The 17,323-nt window shown below is 29.8% G+C and overlaps 1 protein-coding gene across 1 annotated transcript; it reads left to right on the top strand.

Annotated features, from left to right (window-relative positions):
• Positions 1 to 10,286: 10,286 nt before the first annotated feature.
• On the top strand, positions 10,287 to 14,908 carry LOC137811435 (homeobox protein BEL1 homolog). Its single transcript, XM_068613193.1, has 6 exons — positions 10,287 to 10,855; positions 10,970 to 11,374; positions 11,515 to 12,556; positions 13,014 to 13,396; positions 13,851 to 13,911; positions 14,056 to 14,908. The coding sequence occupies exons 3-6, from the start codon at positions 11,675 to 11,677 to the stop codon at positions 14,644 to 14,646; spliced, it is 1,917 nt and encodes a 638-aa protein (XP_068469294.1). The 5' UTR covers positions 10,287 to 10,855; positions 10,970 to 11,374; positions 11,515 to 11,674; the 3' UTR covers positions 14,647 to 14,908.
• Positions 14,909 to 17,323: the final 2,415 nt, after the last annotated feature.

Below are 17,323 nucleotides of genomic sequence, written 5' to 3' on the forward strand. Positions count from 1 at the left end.
CTACGGTCGGTTGGGTAGAGGACCAGCACTATATGTTTCCTAAACTTCATATTAATAATCTTAAATTTCATGTAAAAATTTCTCTTAAATGCAAAATTAAGTATGAGAAATAACAACGTTTATTACGAAGTGAACTTTATGTCTAACTTAATCCCATAAAATCGGCTCATGGGATTAAGTTAGGCTTAAAGTCTACTTCCGTAATATGGTATTACAGTCATTTCGAGTATATTTTAGCAAGTGTTTGTGTTGGGCCTATCGTGTCACCCGCTATCGGACCACCAATAATATATAGTCTCACGCACGAGTTGGCAGTCTCAGCGTAAGGGGTATGTTGGAGATCCCACATCGACTAGAGATTAGAGTCTTTAATAGTATATAAGTGGATACAAACCTCACCTCATTAAGCCAATTTTATGGGGTTGACTTAGATTTAAAGTTCACTCTGTAATAACATTAACGTTAGAGTCAATCACCGCATATGAAATATTATCCATTTTGGAGATTTTGACCTCGACTCTTAAACGATATGAGACTATATATTAATGATACCAGAACGTGTTGTGCCTTGTGCCCTCGGTAACAAGTAACGACCCAAAGTTGATCTTCCGCATAAATCCAAAGTAAATTAAAGAAAATAAAGAATGCAATAACATTTTCCATATTACTTATTTCATTAGTTAATTAGAACAATTTGTTGAAGAAATTAAAAAACTATTTAATAACAATATAGAAATCTTATTATAATCATAAATAAAAGTCTTTAATTTACACCTTGGTTTTTATTTTCATACAGAAAGCTTGAAAAAATTGTTCTTGAAGGCGAAGATGAATGGTAAGGAGTTGCTGATAACAAACGCCAATATTAGCGCTACGTTTGAAACGAAAGAAACAAGGAAGAACCGAGCGCAAAGGAAAAATTTGCAAATTCATATTCTTTTTGCCGTTGGTATTGTCTCATGTAAGAAAGAAGTGTAAAAAAACTACGTGGGACAACCATTTTTTAATAATCTTTTCACTTTGGAGTGAAATATAAAATTAATCTTGTGAATTAAAATATCCAATTATGTTTTCCTATATACTTTATGAGTTATTTCTCTTCTTTTCTTTTTTAACTATGAGAAATTAAATACAAATATTTGACGTTTCTTTTCATATAAAAAGTCTAAAAAAAACTACAAAAATATCTTACTAGCTTTCTATTTCTTTTTCCTTCCTTTTTTTACGTTTTCTTCTTTAGTTTTCTTTTCTAAACCGTATTTGCACAAAGTATTAAAAAAAAAAAAAAGGAAAGAATTTATCGGTTAGCTAACAAATAAGATTAATTCCTCTGACCTCTGAATGAGAGACGAATAAGAAGGTAATTATTTTTGGCTGTTTGGTGAAGAGAATGAGATAAAAAAAAAAAATGAAAGAGAATGGATAGAAAATAAAATTAAAAATTATTTTATTTATGTTTCGATTATATATTCTATAAGGTGAGATTTATATATATTTATATATAAATATATATTAAGAAGTGAACTTTAAAACTTTATAAAATTAGTTTATAGGATAAAATTTACATTTAGTTATATATTACTTATTCTGATATTATTATATATGATTGATGAGGTGGATGTTCAAGAAGGTTGTCTATCTTTTACCCGTTTCTTCTAAACTAAACAAATAACTTTTAATTTTATTAAGTAACTTTTAACTGTATTTATTACCTATTTTTTATTTCATAATTCATTTTTTTTCTATTTTTATTCCCTCTTTTTTTTCACTTCAAAACTAACCAGCACCAGTGTGTATCCCAGAAAATAGTTGATTAGTTATAGTTTGTTCAACGGTAAAAGCATTGAAATAATCTTAAACATTAACTATAAAATTAAGGATTAATTAAGATTTTTGTCAGTGTCAAGTTGACAGTGTATGTCAGGAGCGTTACGTCACGCCATGTCATTACAATATTAGAAGAACTGAAAATGTTACATAAAAAAAAATTACATAAAAATTACAAAAAATAAAAAAATTGACGTGTTTAAAAACTAAAAAATAATTAACTTCTAAATGTAATTGAAAATATAAAAAATTATAAATTTAATAAATATAATAATCACGTAATTTATCATCCATTATTTAATTAGTCTTTGTTTGTTCACCGTTTTAAGATTGCTTACACACTTTGTATAATTTCTCACACTTCATGTACGTTACTCATTCTCTCTTTTATCATCACTCACAATGATCAATATAAGAAAACGTGGATTATTATGATGTAATATTTTTTACTTAAGATTTTATTTTACAACAATTTTCAATTAAATTTGGTATTTAAGGTTTGAAATTGTTTTCTCAAAATAGGTCAAACTTTTTCGGTATTTGCATTTTTTTTCAAATCTTGTGAATGTATCTTTCTCTTCAATAATTTTTTTCATATATATATATATATAAATATATATATATATATATATATATATATATATATATTAGTTTCAATCATTTTTAAATGTGGTCTTTACATGATGATGAAAGATTTTAACTTATAGAAATGGTTATGAGAAATAAATTTAGATAAAAAAAATTATTGGATAAAATATTTATTTCTAAATCAAATACTATATTTTATAGTTTGGTCATAATACTTTTTACTTAGTAGTTTATTAGAATAAGTATTGAGATTTATAATAATTTGACCAAATTTAAAATTCGTCAAGAGATAATTGATATGTTTCATAATAATCTCACTTACTGTGAATTAAATTTATAATAAAGATTTTAATATTAATTTATATGATTTAGTTTTAACTTGTGGTATGTCTATTTATTTTGAGATAATTGATGCAACTTGTAGTGTTAATTTATACTGAAAAAACTTCATTGAACCTAAAATATATGTACTAATTTGTTTTATCTGTTACTTTTAAAAATCATGTTGCGTAAAACATATCGGTTAGTTTGAATAATTCTACCTCTTTGTTTCATATTTATTGATGATGTTTTACTTTTTTTCTTTTATTTAATTTGTTTTCTCCATTTTTATATTCCGTTATGTTTTAACACATACTTATATTTAACTATTGCTATTATAATAATATATAGTTCACAAACAATAGGATATTAAAAAGAATATTTTTAATTAAAAAAACAGTATGTATTACATAATCTGAATCTATGAGTATTAATTTTAGGAATCAAGAAATATGTAATAAGTTGTGTAGTAATAAAATGTGTGAAGTTTTTTATGAGAAGAAATTGTGATCTCATTATTACTGATGCTTTTTTAATGGGATAGTTATTGCATGTTGGAAATGAATGATGCTATATTTTCATATTATTACTTATATGATTGATATACTTACCGAATTTCTTTACAAAAAGAAATATATATTGAAAGTGACGTACGGTTCTTTTGTTTTACTTCTTTTTACATATTTTTTCTCTCTCAAACTCCATTTTAGTATTATGCATGATAATATAAAGAACAGATGCTCTCAAGCATCTGTCGTCAGAGCGTAGAAAAATTAGCTTTCATATTGGAGTTTATGGTGAAAACCAAAAGGAAGAGAAAGAAGTGAAGCATATATAATAAAGGGTTGCTTTCATAAGACTTGCCTCCTAAGGAAAACCTTCTACATGTAACCATAACCATTCACAATTTTAACAAATTAAGGGGTTCAATTCAAGAATCTCATTTATGAGGGGATGAAATTAAAACTTATTAATTCATAATTTTTGTTCTATGTTTTAATTACCATTATATAACACGACACAAGTTTTGTATTTATCCTATATGAGCTATGTTCAATGAAAACAACTCTAATATGTTATATAGAGGCATCGAGAATCCCGCAGAACAGTTGCTATGCTATTACTAATTTAATTTTTTGGTAAAATTAAAAAAGCTATAACAGATTACAATTTGTAATTATGTCAATAGTTTATATGTAACGATATATACTTTTATCTAATTATTGACACTGAATATATGTAAAAATTATTTACCATTAGTGTTTTGATTTTAAATAGTATTTCTAAAAGGCAAAGGCTTATAATTATCTAAATATTCAAAAGTATTTATATATTACGAAAAATAAATTAATCAAACTCATAAAATTATATGTAAATATAAATTAAAAGTTAATAATAACTTAACTGCATACAAAATATTAATTATTCGTGCATATTTTAATATGAAAAATTATTTAATACGTGCAAAGTTTTCATCCAAATCATTGTATATCTAGTTAATTTTTTTTGGGAAGATGTGAATATTGTTAACACTTTTATTCTTATTGATAAACAGTTAAATTGAAATATTAAACGTGGTAGGAGGGTTAGAAATAGTTAGTTTTGCTCTATCTTATTTGACGTCAATTTTAGTGTTACTGTGGAATCAAAATATTATTTTATATTTTTGAAGTTCCTGTTGAGTGACGTACGCAAGACACTTTGTTTCGTTAACTGCCTTATCATTTGTATTGACTTTATTGGTGTCGGTCAGTGCATGCTCATGTTTCGTCGGACTAAGCAAATAAAACTGCCCCCGCAAATTGCGCTTATTACATGCACTGTTACTTTTCAGTTTAATATTTTCATTCTGGTCTCATTTGTAGACTTAAGGTTCATGTAATGTAAATCCTGAATTCGTGAAAACTTACTGATTCTATTCTTCAACATGGTTAGAATCAACAGAATTAATTTTTTTTAGGTTCATCTACCTTCTTTCTTTAAAAATATAGTATTGTATTTTGTATTTGGAAGGAGAGAGAGATATTTAAGGGAGAATTCAATGTTCTGTACTTGATTTTATTAATATTGGATGATAACATGTTAGATTTTTATAATTTTTATAATTTGTGTTTATTTATATAAATATCATAGATATTTTATTATTGAAATTAATTAAAGATTTAGATTATGATTAAAAATATATTATTTAATATTTTGATCATTAATTAATTTTATTAATTTTTTATTTAGATATAAGACTGGATATTAAATTTTAGATGTCGTACGGACCGATCAATCTTAACTTAATGTTTGATTCTAGATGTCATACGAATTTGAGAGACCGATAGAGATTAAAAGTACAAGTAAAAATGCAAATTAGGATTTACTAAAGTGAATGGTTTTTGATAGTACAGGAAAAGAATATTGTTATTGTGTTTGTTAATGATGAGAGTATTTCCCCTTCCCCTTTTGTGTCATTCTGAAATTCAGACACCATTGATCCTCTGATTAAAAAGTTGAGATTTTTGTATTACATATGCATGCCCTCTGGCTTCAACATAACAGTGAGCCTAGTATAGGATTAGGATGGTCCTAACCACTAAGGGCACATATATTCTAATGCTGCTCGATCTAATAGTGTACGAATAAAGAAAAAAAGCTATTTTTATATGCATAAAGATAAATAAATGTGAAGGTGTGGACCACCCTATGGTTCGTAGCTTGGTTCAGTGGCATGTAACTACAAGTTTCAAGCCTGTTCAAAAATGTAGGTGCTGTTAATGAAGTCTCAGACTCGTACCTAGTCTTTTACGCACACAATCCCCCACCATTTGTGGAGTCCCTAGTAGATCCCTTTCACACGCTCACAAACTCTTTGAAATTTAAAAAACAAGCAAACCAAGAGTTGTTTTTTACATAAAAAAATGTTGTTTTTGAAAAGAATGTTGGAGCTTTTTCATTAATTTTTTGGGTACGGAGAATGTGTTGTGGTATGATTGGTCGGATAGGAATGTAGCTTGAATTGTGTAGTCTCTCCTACATTATTAACTTGACTCTCCCAGGAAAAGCACACAGAAGTCACAGAGACATTAATTAAAATAAAAATGTTGGGTGAAAGTTACGTGGGGCAAAGGAACAGGCAACAAACAATAGAAGTTTTATTGAAAGAAAAAAAAAAAGAACAGAAGGATGAGGAAGCATGCGCGGAGTGCGCAGTGCACCCCAGAGGGAAGAGAAGAAGAGTGAAGTGAGAAAAGGGATAGTGAGGTGATGGGAAGAGAAATTTGGTAAGCGGCGGAGAAAGCTACCCTAACTGGACCACTTGCTTTTTACTACACAAACATTTAAAGCTCTCTTCTCTTCACCACTTTCATCCTTAGCGCGTGCCTTTACAAATTACAATATCTCCCTCTATTCTCTCCTCCTCTTTATTCAATACACACAACATATCAAATCACTTACACTATATTTCCAAACTTTATTCAAATTAAAACCCTACCTATATTTTAATTGGTTTAAGCTATGTTTAGGGTTTGTATTTGTATATAAAGAGCATGAGTTAAAATACTCTAAATGTTTCATTATATATATAAAAAATTATTGCTGAAAAAACAATATAGTAAACAAAATAAAGAGTATCACCACTATAAATTTTTTATTAAATAGTAATCAAAATTAGAAACTAAAAATACTATATTAACTAAATTAAATATTATTATAGAGACTAAAAATTATTTATATCTAAAGTGATTTCTATTATTAATAAAAAATTATAGAATAGTTTCTAAATTAACTACCAAGGTTTTAACTACTAATAATTTAGATTCTAAACTGGTCTCAATTAGTCTTTTAGAGACTAATTTAGAATCTAAAATATTAGTAGGTAAAACCTTGGTAGCTAATAGTTAGATACCAATTTAAAAATTATTTTATAATTTTTTATTAATAATATAAACTACTTTAGATACCAATAATTTTTTTTAGTTTCTAAAATGATCTCTAATTTAATCCAATAACAACTAATTATTTTGGACTCTAACATTAATTATAATTTGATGATTTTCATAATTGTTCAATAATATTTAATTTTAATAAGAAAATATTTGTTAGTACACCTTTGATTTGACATTTTTGAAAAAATATAAATGAAGTGACAAATATTAGTGATTGGATAGGTTAATTGAGAATTTTAAAAAATAAGTCATAAATAGTGTAATTAAGAGAATCTAACCCTCAAATAATAACATTTAACATAACTAAAATAATAAATTTTTTTAATTAGATAAAATAAATAATGATACCAATTCAAAGGTTTTACTAAAAGATTATGTCAATTAGTTAAATTCAATGTTAAATAAATAATAATTTATCATATCATTAATGTTATTGACTTTGTTTAAATCCAAACAATAAAAATAACATTTTACAAAGTAAAATAATTAAAAAATAAATAAAAATAGGTTTTTACTTAAAAATACTAAAAAAAATAACCTTTAATTAAATTACTTACTAAAGTGTACCCTTAAATGTGCTTGACTTCTTCCAAACATATGTTACTTCTTTATAAGTAGTACTTTAGGATTTTAAATATAACACTACAATAAAATTATTAAATAAAAATCAATTTTAGAGATAAAAAATAATTAGTTGTTATATTGACAAAATTAGATACTATTTTAGGGACTAAAAAAATTATTGATATTTAAATTAGTTTTAATTATTGATAAATAGTTTCTAAATTGGTATCTAATTAGATACCAACTTTAGAATCTAAATAATTGGTAGTTAAAACTTAGGTAACTAATTAGATACCAATTTATAAACTATTTATAAATAATAGAAACTAATTTAAATATCAATACTTTTTTAGTCTCTAAAATAGTATATAATGTAGTAACTATAGAAACTAATAATTTTTGTCTCTAATTTTGATTTCTATTCAATAATTTTTTTTGTAATGTAAACACTTAATACACTAAAAAAATTATTAATAATTTAAAAATAAAAAAATAATTAATCATTATATATTATTAAGTTATATTTAAAATAGTTTTTATTAATAGTTAAAGTTTATAAAATAATTTATAAATTAATAACTAACATTAGTTATTATGATTTCAATTATTAATTATTTCAAATTACAAATTAGTCTCTTATTTAATATTAATTTAAAATTTAAAGAAATTAATAACTAAAATATGTATATTTAGTATTAAATATTAATTTAATTTTTTTAAAATTTTATTAATAATAATATTTATAATAATTTATAAATTAATATATAATTTAATCAATATAATAATTAATTATTTTTATTTAATTTTTTTAGTGATACAAAAACATGAATAAACAACATAAGCTTCCAACCATAAATTTAAAACACATTAAACGATAAAAAAAATATTATACACTTAATTATTTTTTATTTCTTCTTTATTAATTTAAGCAGTAAGTACGTTCGTTTTTTCAAATTTATTTAGTCAAATTAGCTTTTTAATTTTAAATTTGACAAATTTTAGTCTTGTTGTCAACTTTCTTCAACTTACAAATTTTACATTAGTAATTTCTATCTAAGTGTTTTGGGACGTTTAAATTTAAGATGTGAAATAACTATAAAAAGGTTAATTAGAAGTTACGCATTAGGTGAAATTTCAACCAAAATTGAAAGTTTATGGTTGGGCGTGATATTTGGTTGGAAATGAAAAGTTTTGAAATTTAAGGTGTTTAGATTTTAGATTAATGCTCATATTATTATTTGTTCTGGATTTTTTTTATTTGAATTAGTTTGATAAATTAAGTCCAATGTGTTTCAATAAAATTGAAAGTTAAAGTTTTATAATTAACTAGATATCATTTTATAGAAATTATTTATGAATGATAAAAATTAATTTAAATATTAATAATTTTTTCACTTTTTAAATTAGTATCTAATTTATTTAATATAACAAGTAATTATTTATTATCTATAAAATTTATTTTTATTTAATGATTTGTTGTAGGGACTATTTTTATAAACTACATAAATATTAGTATCTAAAATAATTTATATTATTAATAAAAATTTCTAATTTTGTTATCAGCAATAAAAATAAAATTATTTTTAATAATTTCTGACTCATGTTTATTTGTTTCTTACGAGATTTGTTAAGAAAACGTCTTTTACTCCACATAAGAAGTATCAAGATAATTGAATTGAGAATGATGCTACTAATATATCTTTCTAATTTTTACAGTTCACTCATATTATGGTCATGCAAATATTTCATTGTCAGAATTGTGCAGCCACAATGAAAGTTTGACACATGAGAACATGTGGTGGAAATTATGTTTGAATGATAGATATTTTTTTAATGTGTGCTTTTTCTATTATCATAAGAAACATTTATTAGTAATTTTATGAATGACTAATTTTTACTAAAAAAATTGATATATTGAATTTCAATTACCTTTTTCATTTAATATTATTTAAGAATTTGAGTCTAACTTTACACAAACTAGTGTAGTGTTAATTTATTATGTTTTATTTAACATGGTAACAAATAGGTTATTTAAAAATACTATAATCATACTTGATGGTTGGGCTAGGTATATTTAGAGGGGAAAAACTGTCCAAATCGGTTAAATGGGATAAGGTTGATTCTGTTTTGTTTTAGTAATTTTTTCTCTGCTATCTTGCTTATCCTTTCACTTCTCAAACTTTGACCATTTTTAAGCTCTTTCACTGTAAGTAAGACAATGTGCCGTTTAAGTTATTTTATTTGAAGAATGAAGTGACTTCTGCTGAGGCAAAACCAACCTAATTTTAAACATATCGTTTTGAAATGTCAGGGAGTGATCTGATTAGATCAAACCGATCATTCTAATACCAAATCAATAGTTTAAAATATTTTATTTCTACCACTTTCCCAAAAACCTTATTTTTTAAGATAGATTACGCAGGAATGATGTATGAATGCATTGTCTTGTTCGTGAAATGGAAATGAAAAGGAAGAAAGAGGTCCTAATAAAATATGTGATGATACAAAAATGCTTGGAGGGGTGGTTTTGATTGAGAATTACCTCGAATAAAACATAATGATCTGAATCAGAAAATAGCAAATCACGAATAATGATTGTGATGTCATGTAAAGTAAAAGGAGGCTGAAAAATATTAAATGTACGTAGGTAGTAGCGAGCATGCATACACATTGGAATGTAGGTTTTCCCTAAACTTGATAGTTTATATATGTAGTTCCTTAAATGGGGCGCAGATGATGAATTTGGTGGTGGGAAGTGTTAATTAAGCAAAAGCTAATAAGGGTGTTTGTGTTTAATTAAGAGATGATTTGGTGGTAAGTTAATGAGGTGTGATGAAATGGAAATGCGCGTGGAAGAGGCATAATTTTTTGGATGAGAAATGAATATGAAGAAAAGATGGTCCCATGGGATGCAAAATGGAGAGAAGAGGATGGGTGGAGTACTTTAATACACCAATTAATAAGAATTAGATGGCAAAGATTGGACCACCTCATCTCAATATCTCATCTCTCACAAACTCCCTTATTATGGTAACGTTTTTACACAAACCCAAGAGCATCTATTGTTTCTCCTTTTACTCCTTCTCTCCACCTTTCTCTACCCTCTGCACCAACACAACAACAGATAACAGATTAAACAACAAAACACAAACAAAACTCTCCCACCCTTTATTATTGTTTTTTGGGGGGTTTCAGGAACAGAACAGAGGGAGCCAGGGTGGCCCACCAACTCACCCCAAACAGACCTCTCTAGCTCAAACCAATCTCAAAAAGCCACACTAAAAGACTCCTACTTAGGATCACTTCGACCTTGGGATTCGTTTCCCTACAAAGATCCCTTAATCCCTTCGCCAAGAATTTTCTTTTTCTTAAAAAATTCTCATTGTGAAACATTAAACAATTTCATGGCCGAACACAGACCCTACAAATCTACCATTTTTCTATCATGGCAACATTATGGTGGATTTGGATGTGGCTGGTAAAAGCACAATTTGTTAAAAAATCAACATTTTCGTAAATCAGAGAGCAACTCATGTGGCGGCTTGTAGTATATGTACCAGGCAAAGGACGATCATAACTTTCTGTTGCTCCTGGTCCTTCATTAGTACTTTGTAGAGATGGTCTGTTTTTTTTTTTTCTTTTATTTATAATTAACTCATATCTGGCAGAGCTTTTTTGTTTATTTATATATTCAATTCGTTTTTTAATACCATTATTTATTTTACTGGTTGTAGGTGCCAGGGATAAGAAATAATTGAGGAAATTTTCTCGATATTTTTCCTACTGTACCAGAAGTCTATTTTGGTTGTATTTATATCTTGCATTGACCCACTTCTAGAGAGAGAGAGAGAGAGTGAGAGATGGGTAGACATATATGAAATGATGATCATGGCATGAGGGTCATCATCACTCCTATCTGATCTTCTATTTCTGAGGAAGTATTTCTCATCCTTGTTCCTAGGTTGATTTTCATGGTAGCTCTATGTTGGCTTATTAGGAGAACAAGTCTGAGATAAACGGAGCTCTCATCACTTACTCTCAAAACTACCGCCGACCACCGCCGACCACCGCCGGAGACACGGCAACCCTACTTTGATCCGTTTTCCACATACCTAACTAATCATTCCACTTCCATTACGGTAAGATCTGGTTTATTTAATTACTTTCCACAGAAACAAGCAAAGTAACTATTCAACTTCCTTTCTTTCTTCCTTTCTGCTTTTGGCCTTATTTATGATTAGGCATGGACCTCCCTTAACGCTTTTCAACTCTGTTTCAGTGGTTTGTGGATTATTTTGCGGGATGATATATACAACTCAACAAACCAAGCATACCCCTTGCAACAATATTGTGAGAAACCTGAAGCAGTATAAGTAATTGGTACGAAGGCAATTGATGAATTAAGAAGAACAATTGCAATAGATAATTAATTTCATTTGATGGCTCGACAACTGTGTGAAGAAAAATCATCAACTGGATTTTGCTACTCTGATGTATCACCGGGAAATCCAACGATGCTAGTGAACCAGATCCAAGGCTTCGTGTCAGAGCCGGAGATGTACAACCTCAGCACAGGCATGGAAATGATAGGGTTTCCTAAGAGTGACACAAACGCTGTCATGTGGAGAAGTTTCATCCCCAAACCGGGTCCCTCCTCTTCCAAGACCATCAACGACTCTTCCACCCCTTTCTACCACCATGACTACAACAACAGCAAGCCTTCAGATTTCACACCCGGGAATATTTCTGAAGCAAGTGCCGAGAATCTAATGGTAGGAGCTCATGATTCAGCCCCGTGGCAAGACGACAACAGCCATAGCAGGTTTGATGACTCTTCTTTAAGGTGTGTGTTCCCTTGTGAAGCGAATGAAAGGCCTAGTCAAGGTCTTTCACTCTCTCTCAGTTCTACCAACCCTTCCACTATCGGGTTGCAGTCTTTTGAGCTACGACAAACAAGCCATCATCCTGATTTTGTTCCCTCGAGTTCCAGAGAAGGGTTCTTTGGAAAACCAGTGAGTGTTCAGCAGCAACAGATGTTACAAGACGGGTATGTGAGTTCTAATTCCAAAGCTGCAAGTGTTTACCAACAAGGACATTTCCTGGTGAAGAACTCCAAGTATTTGGTGCCTGCACAGGACCTTCTTAACGAGTTTTGTAGCCTAGACGCAAAGCAAAGTGAGGCGGGAAAGCCCAAATCGTTGAAGAAGCAGTGGGAAGAGGAAAACAACTGTAGTGGTTCCTTGAAGAAGCCTTCTCTGACCTCTCTCGAGTTCGTGGAATTGCAGAAGAGAAAGACAAAGCTGCTTTCGATGCTGGAAGAGGTATATATGTTTGATGTTTGTGTTCCTAATCTTGTTTGGCTTCATTTAAGAGTGTGGTGTAGCAGTACTACTATTTTGCAAGGAAATAACACACCTTTCTCCATGGTTCCCCAAAATATGGAAAAAGGCGTGTAAGTAGGTTAAATCCACGCCTTTACTCCAAGTGAATTGGTAATGGTAATGGTATTGATATCTATCCGTCCAGGTCCTTTAACTTTTCGGTTGGTGTGTGTGTTGATTGGATTGGGGTCTTTCGATTTTGATTCCTGAACTAACTCAGCAGCCACTACGGGCCCTTTCATTAATGCTATGCTCTCACCTCATTCATTTACCTTAACAACACAAACCCCTTTTCTATCTTCCTTTTCCTGCCAACATTTATTCTTTTAGCATGCATGGTGAATCATTTTCATTCCATGGAGATTAAAGTGTTACATATATATGTTTTGGCTTCAAGGTTGACAGAAGGTACAAGCACTACCGCAATCAGATGAAGAGCGTGGTGTCGTCGTTTGAAACGGTGGCGGGGAACGGTGCTGCCACGGTGTACTCGGCGTTGGCGCTGAAAGCCATGTCGAGACATTTCAAGTGTTTGAAGGATGGAATTTTGGGGCAAATTCAAACAACAAGAAAAGCCATGGGAGAGAAAGACCCAGTTGCACCAGGCACAACAAGGGGTGAAACGCCGAGGCTCAAAGTCATTGACCAAGCACTGAGACAACAAAGGGCGTTTCAGCAAATGAGCATGATGGAAACCCATCCTTGGAGACCCCAACGTGGCCTTCCCGAACGTGCTGTTTCGGTTCTTCGGGCTTGGCTTTTTGAGCATTTTCTCCATCCGTAACAAATTCTCTCCCTTCTTAATTGCTTCATCCTCTTCTTTTCTGTTAGCTAGTTTACATATATTATTCAACTCCCAATATAAGTAACCAACAAAATAGATTTTACTCGAGAATCAATGTTCTCTCTAAAATAAAATAAGACACCAAACTGCAACTTGATGGTGCCGTGAGTTTCTCACGCATAGCGTATAGAATCTCAATCATTTCTGCTTGCAAAAACAATGGTACATTTTGGTAGTTTCTGCGCATCACTATTCAGATTCCTTCTGTTGATGTGTCGTCATATTATTTTCAATCTTTCGTATGCAACGTGGGCAGATAAATAATCCTTTCATTTCATTACATATACTTCTTTTCTTCAAAATGTCGCTTGATGTTTAACTACTTGCTAGGCTAATTACAATATTGAAGATCACATTCTTAATTAATATGAATGTTTAAAACTTTTTTAGGTACCCAAGCGATGTCGATAAGCATATTCTAGCACGCCAAACTGGTCTCTCGAGAGGCCAGGTACGTTTATATCTTTCTCAAACACATATAGACACCTAATTTCCCATTGGTTACATGACATTCGGTATCAAGATGTTACTATTATATCATATGTGTATATTCTTGTGAAAATTGAAAACCACTTTGGGTAAATGTTGAAAGCAGGTATCGAATTGGTTTATTAATGCAAGGGTGAGACTATGGAAGCCAATGGTGGAGGAAATGTACTTGGAGGAAGTGAAGGATCATGAAAACAACATGGCTTCCTCGGAGGGTGCTACTGATCCAGAGAATGATATAAACCCAAATGTTCAAAACCCTCCACCTCATTCAGCACGATCAGAGGATCAGAAGCCATCACTGCTTCGAATAGACTCCGAGTGTGCCTCCTCCATCATCAACAACAACCACACCCTAGATAACAAAAACGACCCAAAGGGCCAAGAACAGTGCTTTGGGTCGGTGGAGCTTGATTTTTCATCGTACACACACCACTCCTCGGGCATGGTTTCTTTCGGAAGTAATGATCAAAATGGGAACAGCCAGAGCGGGGTGTCTTTGACGCTAGGGTTACAGCAGCATGGAGTGAGCCTAGCGTTCCCGCCACCAACACAGAGTTCACTGTACTACCCAAACCCGAGGGACCAGATTGAAGATTGCCAACCAGTTCAGTACTCTCTTTTGGATGGTGAAGGACAAAACCTGCCTTACAGAAATTTGATGGGAGCACAGCTTCTCCATGATTTGGCAGGATAGATCATGAATTCTTTATTTGAGGAATTAAGATTATTAAGATTAAAACGGTGACGATAATATAATCAAGTAGAAATTAAGATTAGTTTTTTTTTTTTTAATTTTAGCTACGTACAAAATTATATAGTACACAATTAATGCTTAATTCCATACATAAAGCTATATATACCTGGTTAATTTAGATAAGCCTACCTACAGTTCCATTTCAACATGTGTATTCATGCCTTTAATTTGGAATTGAATTCGCAAGTCAAGATTTTACACAGACTTTGTTTACTTAATTAATAATATTTTGTTTCATTAACTAATCTCTAAGCTGATATAGTATGCCTAGTGTTGAATTTGAATACTGGAGGTACATGTTGATTGAGGCTTCCATCACCACTGAGCTAGTGGCAAATAAAATTCGTTTTGTGAGGGTTGAGATATTTGTAGTCTTTTATGAAAAGAAAAGAATATATATATGTTAGAAAACAACAATAATATTATTAGGCTGTACAAATTTGGTTGGATGCTAAGAAGAACAAGAATTACAAAAAAATATCAAAGATAATTTGGTGGGTGTGGTCCCTAATTCACACCCTCATGAAGACAACATCTCGTGCCGATAAGAATTGGTTGCTTTATGATTTGTCAACTTTTGTTATTGGTTTATCTATGTGCCCCTTTCTTTTTTAGCCAATAAAAGAGATACCGTTCAATTAATAAATTTTGTATTAGAGATGCTAGACTATTCAAACGATGCTATCAACCCCTGTATGTTCTCTAAGGAGTGCAACTTGTGTGTCAAAGGGATGAAGAACAGAATCGCATCCACCAGAGATTGATGCACGTATCATGACCATACATTTCTTTTATTGGTATAATAATAGATGAGGAGACTGTGATAGTTTACTAAGTCTTTATTGTTTTTTTGTTGTTATTCTGAGAAAAAAAGTGGCTTAACTAGTAATGGTGTTCATTTAACCTATATTATAATTTACTATACATAATATACTAACACAAAATACGTTTTTTACGTATGAGATTTAGGACTAGTTACCTCAAGTAATAATTCGAATTAGATGAAATAGATAATTGTTGTCGAACATTATATTTGACACATTATATTTGACACAAAAAGATGTATTTATGTTGGATAATTTACTAGACGATATGAATGAATATTAAATAAGAAAAAAATCTAAAAATTTACATCGATCAATGTATGTCTTAAGGTTTCTCAAATGATAACTCTCATCCAGTACATGATGTAGTACTTTAATAAATCATCTTGTCTACTTCACTAAAATGCGAAAAAAAGTGATAAATTATTTTCATGCAACTTTTAAATTGAATAATTATTGTATATATGAAAAGTCACTCCATCTGGTGGCAATGATAAATAAGATATTCTTCATGGTAACCTCAATGTTGAGAAGAGAAAATTGTAATGTACAAATACCATATATGAAACATTAATTAATTTATTAAGTAGGTCAATAAAAAATAAACTTATAAGGTGTTGATATAAAATGTCAAATAGCTTAATATCCTATCACATGATGTTCTTCTTTGTTTTTTCAATATCATCTCATGATGTAATGACAATAAAAACATGGCACGAGTTTTGACTCTCAAATAATTCATAAACTTAGCAGTATTTGGATTTGACACCTTACGGAGATCCATTTAAACTTGTATCCTCTCCTTTGCAATTTGTCCCGCAATTACCTGAGGTAATCAAGTGACATATCTACCTGGTTCATTGTTTTCATTGCCAAATTTGAAATTTGTTATATTCCTAATAAGTAACAATGTCAATAATTCATTTCACAAAATAAATAAAAAGCATCATCACAATAAAAGTGTGAAAAAAAGTAATAGATAAACACCTATTTAGAAGCTATGTTTTTCGATATCCTTTTATAATGATCATTTCAAATAATATGCATGTCGTCCACTTCGTTGTTCACAATGACAAGAAGTATTCTTAATGAGAAAAATGACATCTCATACATACATAAAGAGTCATCATTGTGAGTTTCGAGAATGTTTCTTCTTTTCGGGAAAACTCTATCATTTCTCATTACATGAATCAAGTGAGATAAAATATTTGTCTCCATTTGATATGCAAATAATAGAATCTCCAAAGATTAAAAATATTTATACTTTTTTCCGAATGTTTTTCTTAGTAAACTTATTTTTTGTCTTTTCAAACAAAACATTAAAGTTCTCTATTTATTCGTACACATGTTCACCATTGTGGGGTGTCAAAACAATTATGTATAATTTGTTATCTTTTGGAAGCATGTCCTTCCCTAACTCCACAAATTTTCGGTAAAACTTTTATCAGTCCATCTATTTCTTTCTTTTAAATTAAATTATCTTAAAGTTTCTCGCAGTCGTGCTAAGTTACTATGTTTAGGGCACAATTGTTGCTCCAAATTAAACTTCAAACAATCATACACATGAGTCTTATAAAAAAAAAATATTCATCAACATCACAACATCATGTGTCATCTCCTCTAAATGATTGTCTTGACATACTATGAATGTCTAATATTCCTTTGTGTCATGTAGATATTGTATAGTTCTTCACTATACCAAAGATAAACAAGTGATCATGTATCTTCAGAACGCAACGTGCACTCATCTGACTTCGGTGTTAATAATTTGTATTTATATAAGAAACCTAAAA

This window comes from Phaseolus vulgaris, chromosome 2, assembly GCF_000499845.2.
Source record: "Phaseolus vulgaris cultivar G19833 chromosome 2, P. vulgaris v2.0, whole genome shotgun sequence".
In the NCBI taxonomy this organism is placed as follows: domain Eukaryota; kingdom Viridiplantae; phylum Streptophyta; class Magnoliopsida; order Fabales; family Fabaceae; genus Phaseolus; species Phaseolus vulgaris.